We start from the raw sequence: 9,147 nt of genomic DNA, 5'->3' as shown, positions 1-9,147 counted from the left end.
GTAATTTTGATGTTATGTTATGAAATTGTTTTTAAAAAAAAAATAAATTAATAGAAAAAAATAAATAATTATATTTTTTAATAATTTAAGATGATAAAATAAATATATGGATGATTATATTTATAATATAAAATACTATAACCGAAAACCAACCTTTACATATTATACATAAGGATCATATACGCTAACCAAAATCTCTATGTTAGTTAATCTAGGGACAAAACTAGAAGTTCAACTCTAAATGTAGCCATTAACCTTTTCAAATATGCTAGGAGAACATATATAGTATATTAATTAAAAATTCTAAACAATAATAATAACAATATAAAATAGTATAATAATAGTATATAAATCAACTTTCATTGATGATACCAATAATAATCCATGTGGCAGGGGATATCAAACTTACAATAGACCTGGCTGACTAAAATCCTCACACTTCATATCCAAAAAATGGACAGAGTGCTTTCTCTCTACAAATTATAAAACATAAAATGATACATTTTCCATCGAATAACTACTCCTCCCAAAAATAACTGGGGAGCCGGTTAAAAATCCTTTTTTTTTAAAAAAAGAAAAAAATTTTTGAAGTGGTTTAATTTTATGTGCATGTATCCATATTTCACGCACAAGTTATACTATCATGAAGATGAATCAATAACCAGGTTAACGTTCTTCTTGATCACGTTGACGATGATCACGAGATGATAACCGGAAAACCCACTTTGTGAGAGACTTTCTTTTAGACTGATGAGCTTTGTTATCGCCATTGTCGGAGGAGGACGACAACTCTGCCACGAAGCTCTTCAACCGCTTCATGGCGAGTTTCAGAGTCTGCTCCGACATGTTAGCAAAGCACACCCTGAACCACCCTGGCTCCGAGCAGTGGCACGAAGATCCCGGCGATATGTTTAGCTTCACATCATACACAATCCTCTTCCATAGATCCATCTCTGCTTCGAATGTGTTTGATTTCAACAAGTGCCTCATATCAACCCAACAGAACAACCCAGCATTGTTTTCTAGGCACTTGATGCCGAATTTTTCGAGCCCCGAAACAAGCATCTTCTGACGTCTTCTGAGCCTCTTCTGATTCTCCACCAGGTATTTTCTGGTGAACTTCTTGTCTGCCAGCATGGCGGACAAGAGGTACTGGGTTTGGGAAGACACCAGGCCGAAGCTTGACATCTTGGTCGCCGCGGCGACCACGGTGTCGTTCTCGGAGTATATGCAGCCCACGCGGAAACCCGGCAAGCCCAAGTCCTTGGACAGGCTGTAAACAACGTGAACTCTGTCCCAAATGGCTTCGTCAGCGTCGGAAAAACGGTTGTTGAGGACTTCCATGACGCTGACAAAGCCTGGGGAGTTAAAAACTGTCCCGGAGTAAATCTCGTCGCTGATTAAGTGCATGTTCTTGTGGCCGCTGATGAAGTCAACGAGGAGGTTCAACTCTTCCAGGGATAATGTGGTGCCTAAGGGGTTTGAAGGGTTTGTGACCAAAATGCCCTTCACGTTGAGGTTGAGCTTTTGTGCTTCTTCGTATGCTTGTTCAAGTGCTGACTCAGTGATTTTGAAGTTGTTGTCGCTTGAACAGTGTATGGGAACAATTTCCACCCCAGTTCTCCATTTTAGGTCTCTATCGAATCTGCACATAATTGCAAAACACGTTCAGAAAAATGTGCAATAATAATAGCATCTCAAACGTAGGATAATGAGAGCATGAAGTTGATTGATTTTTTGGATAACATTCAGGGAATAAAAAATCAAAAAGTTTTAGAAAATAATACTAGTTTGAATACGACTTATTAGGATTTAAAGTATATATTATTTAGTTTCCTTAGAAAGAGTTTGATAAACGCACCCTGGGTAGTAAGGGGTGGGTAGGAGGAAGGCATCTCCTTTTTCGGCAAGGCAGAACATGAGGGTCTCGTTGGCAGAGGTGGAGCCAGCGGTAAGGACCATATGGTCGGGATCAAAGGTAACTCTGTTACCTCTTATCTCAGCCATAAAATCTACCATTGCCTCTTTAAAAGAAGAGAGGCCATGGTAGTCTTGGAAGAGAGCGAGCTCACGGAAAATGGATTTTCCGTCTCGCTTGAACCCAGATACGTCCGGGTTCTTGGCGAGCCATGACTCCAAGAGATCGAAAGAGAGCTGGTTCTCTGCGAGACCCATTTGGATGATTCCTTTGGGGTTGAGAATCTCGTCATAGGGGTTTTTTTCGTATTCTTGCCATCCTAGGAAGTATGAAGAGTCTTGGCCATGGCTATTGCACGTTGCTTTTGTAGACAAGAGCCTCATTTCTGCTTGAGGTTGAGATGTGTGGAATGATGAACTTCTTTGAAGGAAGAAAGAATGTTTTGGAGAAAGAGAGTGTTACAGAGAGCTATCCAAGGTTTTGAGATGAAATCTTGGTGATGAATTGATGGGTGAAGTAGCATGGAAGGGGCATATTTATATTATGCAAACCCCAAATCATACGTGGCAATATGGCCAAAGGCACATTTTTAATAAAATAAAAAATTTTCTTAACGTGAAGAGAGAGATGTGAATCAAGAAATATTATTGAATATTTAAGGTGAATTTTATGATTTTTATTTTGTTTTTTTAAATTGTATAAATTATTTTTTTGAATAAAAATTAAATATTTAAAATTTATTAAATATTAATTTATTATCTATTTTAGTAAATTAGACACTATGTATAAAACACTATAGTAATCACTAGCATAATATAAGTTTTATAGCTCATTAGCTATATATATTTAAGATAGAAAATAAGAGACTATATATTTTTTTAATTTATTCTAAAATTTTTGATTAATTAAAAATTAATTTATTAAGTTTAAATTTTATTTAAAAATTTATTATTCATTAACAAACAATTATATATATATATATATATATATATATATATATATATATATATATATATATATATAATGAGATTTATATTTTTAATATTTAATTAAGTTGAGGATTGAATTGATTACTCGTTTAATTAAATCAATTAACTGAAAGAGTATATTCTAAAAGGAATAATATAAAATATTATATAATATATTATTTTTATAAAAGTAATATTATATATACATTAAAATTAGTTATTAAAGTCAGTATTAGTAAAAAATATATGTTAAAATATAAATATATATTGAAAATAAATTAAACTACACATATATTTATATATAAATATATTGGTGATTAATTTTAGTGTTTAAATAATATTTTTGTTTTTATAATATTGTGAAAATTAATTAAAGAAAAATATGTAGTTAAAAGCAGTAGATGTACATTAATTTATTAAACGCGGTTTGTCCCACCGGCCCAAGCATGTCATGCGAAGTCCACGCTCTCTAGTATGAGTCAATAATAAATAATGTGCCAAAACTAAAACACACCCTTTGTGGAAAGTGTTTCCCACCGGGTAGAATCTCGCGTGGGATTTTCTACTTCATTTCGAGTCAATTAAATTATTGAATGTTTTCCTTTGTTTGTTCTCAACATTTTATTATATATCGATTTTTAAACTTATATTTTATATTTCCATTACTAGGATCAGTTTGAATGTTTGATACGGTTGAATTAGCAGCAGTTAAAAACACCAAGAGACAAGAGGGATGTTACTTTGGACCAAGAGGATATGGTAGTAAAGACTTTGTAGGGAGCAACTGATAACGCCATACCGACAGCAAAATAAAGAGAAAACAATCATGTTTCCTTTGGTGGTTATATGCCCCAAAAAAAAAATAAAATGACACAAAGTGTAAATGCTTAAAACATAAGAACACAACTTTTGTTTTTGTTGTTGTAAGTATTTTTCTAGTTATTTATTGAGTTTTAAAAAACTTCATCATCTTATAGCCTATGATATTAATGTTGCAAGTGTGAGGAGTGTATAAAATTAGTTTCACATTGAAAAGAATAAAAAAATAAAAAATTTATAAGATGAGAGATCGATTAATTTACTATTTTAAGATTTTGAGTTCCCTTACTTAATTTCTTCCTAAAATCTCTTTAGTTTAGTATTCTTAACAAACAAGAGCATATGTTAGCTAATTTGTTAAAAAGTATAAAATTGAGTATAAGGCAATGTGAAATGATACTAACTATAAGTATATACATAAGAATAAGATTATTTAATTGAAAATGAGTGAGTGGTGACCCACAGTGCAAGGACTATGAAAGACTTAATTTAGAAGCTTTGGCTCTATTCATGGCCGTGGCATGGTCCATATGCTCCCTGGTTGCACCAACAACGAAACGATATGTGTCGGATATTTTCTTGAACATGCCTTTTAACCCTTCTTCCAATTGGCCAAATGAGTGCCCCTCCTCCTTCCCTCAACAATCTTAGGGGTGCATGCAGCCCGGTTCATTCTAAAGATTCTGTTTAGTTGGTTTGGGTTATATATATTATTTGGTCTGATTTTCTTTAATTCGATCAACTTGGAACTTAAAACAATTTTACTCAGTTAAATTACTCAATCAGAACAAGACCAAATATTTGAGTCACCTGACCTAATCTAGTTGAGATTAGAAATTTTGGAATTATGAAAAATAGGACAGGCCGCGTTCCCACTCCATCCCATACTTTTTCTAATTCTAGTAATAATTACTAATACTGATGAAATATAACTAATTAATTAAGATAGTATATTTAAGTATAAAAGTTAATTCTTTATGCTCTTACTAAAGTTGTATTATAAAACATTTAGAAATTTAGTTTAATACTAGTGTGTATATATATCCGTATGTAGAAAAAAAGTCCATTTTTTTATATTTATATCCGAAATATGTTTTTCTAAAATAAGTTATTTATAAATATATTTATCTTATACGAAATAACTTTATATAGTTTTTGTTATTTTTACTAATACCACACAATCTATAAAATAAAAAAAATTCACAAAATTTTATATTTAATAACAAAAAAGTTGTTATATGTTAATAAATCTATCAAATAAAAAAATTCACAAAGAACTTATATATTAATTATTAAAAATTAACGAATTTAATTATTTAATACATAATATTTTTCAAAAATAGCATTAACATGTAGACTGACATCAGAATGCATCACGTCAACATACTTAACTCTAAAAATTTACGTCCATAAATAATAAAATAAAACACTATATATAACAAAAATAAAATAAAATATTAGAATTATTGATTCACAAAAATATGAAAAGAATAATGATAATTATTAAAAATATATGAAATAAAATATTAAAATTATTAATAAATTTTAACATAATTAATCATTAAATATTAATTTGCATATGATTAATTACATAATACTTTTCTAAAAATAGTTGAGAAGAGAGAAGTATCCAAATTAGTATCAGAATACATGTGCTACATTAGTATGTCTGGTATCACCGTATCGGAATGTAATTTGTTGTAGCATTAGAATTATTGATTATTGATGATTGATTCACTGAAATATAAGAAAAAATCATAATCAAATTGCTAAAGAAATATGAAATATAATATTAGAATATTGACAAATTTCAACATAAATAATTATTAAATATTAATTTGTGTATGATTGATTATAAAATATTTTTTAAGAAATGGTTGAGAATGTAATGTATTAGTGCCTAATTGGAAGAGAAGAACAAGAGTAGTAGAATGGGAACACAAAAAGAGAATTGAAGAAGAAGAAGAGAGAAGGGTTTCACTAATTTGGTAAAGGTGAATTGAACTATTGTATCACGCTTTGTAACTAATAGCTGGCTATATATATTGAGTCTAATGACAGCTAGCTTGTAACTAATCTAACTGAGAGCGTGTGTAACTAACTCTGTTGATTCAGCTTGGCTTAACTAATTCAGTTTTAGCTTAACCATTACTCTATCATGCACCTTGCTACTAAGGCCTCTAAGCTTTCTCTGCCATTCTGCAGAATGTCTTCATTATTAGGCATGTTTAGCTCATGAACTGTTTCTGCTGCTCCTTCAGCAGTGGCATTGCATGACATATTTGGCTCAATATTTAACCTTGCTCTAGCACTGTCAAACAATCTAGAGGATTGCCTTTGTAAGAATGTCTGCCAACTAAACAGACTCTGGAACATGACTGACTTGCACTACTTTCTTTATGACATAATCCCTCACAAAGTGAATATTAGTTTCAAAGTGTTTAGATTTTGAATGTAGAATAGGGTTGGCTACCAAAAGCACAGCACTTAGGTTATCACAGTATATGGTAGGAGTGAAAACTATGACCCTTAACTCACTTAACATGTTCTTGATCCAAATTAGTTCTGCAACCAGATCCGTTATAGCTCTGTATTCAGCCTCCGTGCTTGACCTGGCTACCACAGACTGCTTCTTAGATGACCAAGAAATTAAATTATTTTCTAAAAAAACACACATACCACTAGTCGACTTTCTATCATCAGGGCCTCCCCCCAGTCTGAATCACAATAGACTGTGATATTCAAAGAATCATTCCTGCGGAGATGTAAGCCATATTTGATTGTGCCACTCACATACCTGAGGATTCTTTTTACTAGTTATCAATGTGACTCCAATGGGTCCTACATGAACTGAGAGATACTGAAGACTGCCTACCACTGATCGATAAAGTGCTAGTTCATCAAACTTATCACCATCAAACTGAGAGATTTTTAGTGATGATGGAAGAGCTGTTCTATAAGGTTTGCAGCCTATCATACCTGCCTTACCCAGTAAATCATTGACATATTTCTCTTGGCTGAGTAATAGTCCTCCACCCTTACTCATGCTAACTTGAATACTGAGAAAGTAATGAAGGTTCCCTATATCTTTGAGTGCAAACTTGCAATTCAGCTTATTCACCACAGCAGTCATAGCACTGGTTGAGCTTCCAGTGATGATCACATCATCTACATACACAAGAACAAAGGTGGTGACATTGGCATCCAATTTGGTGAAGACTGAAACATCAAAAGTTGTGGCAGAGAATCCAAGTTGATGCAGAGTTATAGACCGCTTATGGCACCAGGCCCTTGGAGCCTGTTTGAAACCATACAATGCCTTGGTAAGTTTGCAGACCAACTTTCCATCACCTTGCACATAGCCTTGTGACTATCGCATGTACACATCCTCAAGCAACTCTCTATGCAAAAATGCATTATTTACATCCGATTGTCTAATAGATCAATAGTTTGCTAATGCAATGGTCAAGACTAATCTGATTGAAGTTGGTTTAACTACCGGGTTGTAGGTTTTAGTAAAATCAAATCTAGGTCTCTGAGAGAAGCCTTGGACAACCAGCTTGGCCATGTACTTTTGGAGTGTGCCATTGGAGTTGTACTTAACTCTAAAGACCCACTTGCTGCCAATAGCTTCTCAGTCCTCTGGTAGAGGTACAAGCTGCCATGTCTTATTCTTTAGCAGTGCTTGATATTCATTATCTATGGCTTCCTTCCATTTCGGGTGAACCATAGCCTCCTTCACTGATCATGGCTCAATTGCAGTGTGATAAGCTTTCGATCGAAGATTGCCAGACTTACTTTGTGTGGTCATAGGGTGTATATTTTGGGTGTGGGCACTGGGCGCAGGTTGACAACTAGGGAGAATAATTGGCTAAAATGGGCACAGGGATAAGTGTGGTTGAGAGTGCTCGCTGAGAGATGGTGAGTGGAGATGCCATAGGGAAAATTGGGGCTAGGGATGGAGCTGAGAGTGGTTGGCAGTGGACAGAGGGTTGGGTGGTATTTATGAAAAATTGAGAAGAGTGTTGAGAAGCTGCCGAATGATCTGTGACATGTGATGGAGGTAGGGGTCTTGGAGAAGAGTGAATGTCCTGAGCTTGTGGAGATAGGGGAGGGTTGGGGATCAAGGGAATAGCTGGCATTGTTGGAACTAACTCAAAACTACTCTACTTATCAATGACATCCACGAGATGATTTCCATTTTTGAAGAAAACTTGCATCTCATTGAACACAATATTTCATGTGATCACCACTTTGCCTTCTGGTGTGAGATACTTGTACCCTTTATGATCAGTACTATATCCTAAAAACACACAGGGTGCTGACTGAAATTCAACCTTGTGACGATTGAACGGCCACAGATGAGGAAAGCAAAGACAGCCAAACACCCGTAGACAGCTATAGTCTGGCTTCTTACCAAGTAGCTCTCTGTTGGAGACATGTTTTCCAAGGTTGGTGTTGGTAGAATATTGATGAGTTGAGCTGCAGTAAAGAAAGCATCACCCCAATATTGCATTGGCACTCCAGAACCAGCCATTAGTGTCATCCGCATCTTTACTACATGCCTGTGTTTGTGCTCTGCAGTTCTATTCTGTTGACGGATGTGAGGGCATGAAAATCTGTGACTGATCCCTTGTGATTATAACTCCTTTGATAAACTGACATACTTAGTAGCATTATCAAACTGAAACAATTTAATTTTTTGTACCAAATTGTAATTCAACCATCTTTTGGAAATTAAAGAAAACTGATTTGAGTTGTGATCATGCTCTAATTAGATAAAGCCAAGTGAAATTGAAAATGGTAATTGGTGTGACTTGCCTATGCTACAAGCTGTACAAGGATCTTTATTCTCAACAAATAACAAATTACAATCTTTCAAGACTACACCAACTACTTTATTTGCTGCATGCCTAACCTTGCATGCCACAAGAAAAATTGCTCAGTTGTGGACATGATAGAGTTGTAAGCAGCTGGACTTATTGAAAAAGATAATTTGACAAACTTATACATTCTCTTATCAATTTTTTACCCTATAAAATTAACTCTTTGGTTTCCTGTGATTTGACACAACAACCATGAACATCAAACTCAAAAAGCACCTTGTTATCACAATAGAATTAATACACACTCAAAAGAATTTTGGTTATTTTAGGAACATGTAGCAGTTTTTGTAACAAGAACTTCCTAGAACTCAAATCAATTTTAAAATGGGATTTTCAATAGAAATTATTTGCAAACTTGTTCCGTTTCCCACAATTACTTGTTCTGAGCCTTCATAGCTTTTATTGTTCATCACATTTTAAAAATTTGGAATCATATGGTGTATAGCACCAATGTCCAAATACCAGTTTTGATCATAGTTAGTGGATAGTATTTATAGAGCACTCAAGTGAGCCTGTGGCTGTGACCGGGCTTCTGTATGCTCATAACCTGATCTTA

The 9,147-nt window shown here is 34.0% G+C and overlaps 1 protein-coding gene across 1 annotated transcript; it reads right to left on the bottom strand.

Moving 5' to 3' along the window:
• Window positions 1-419: 419 nt before the first annotated feature.
• Window positions 420-2,411, bottom strand: LOC107617450 (1-aminocyclopropane-1-carboxylate synthase CMA101). The gene is made up of 2 exons (XM_016319213.3): window positions 1,862-2,411; window positions 420-1,645 (listed from the first exon to the last, which is right to left on the bottom strand). The coding sequence occupies exons 1-2, from the start codon at window positions 2,299-2,301 to the stop codon at window positions 667-669; spliced, it is 1,419 nt and encodes a 472-aa protein (XP_016174699.1). The 5' UTR covers window positions 2,302-2,411; the 3' UTR covers window positions 420-666.
• Window positions 2,412-9,147: the final 6,736 nt, after the last annotated feature.

This window comes from Arachis ipaensis, chromosome B1, assembly GCF_059453495.1.
Source record: "Arachis ipaensis isolate K30076 ecotype BB chromosome B1, ASM5945349v1, whole genome shotgun sequence".
Lineage (NCBI taxonomy): Eukaryota > Viridiplantae > Streptophyta > Magnoliopsida > Fabales > Fabaceae > Arachis > Arachis ipaensis.
This window is presented reverse-complemented; position numbering and strand designations above follow the sequence as displayed.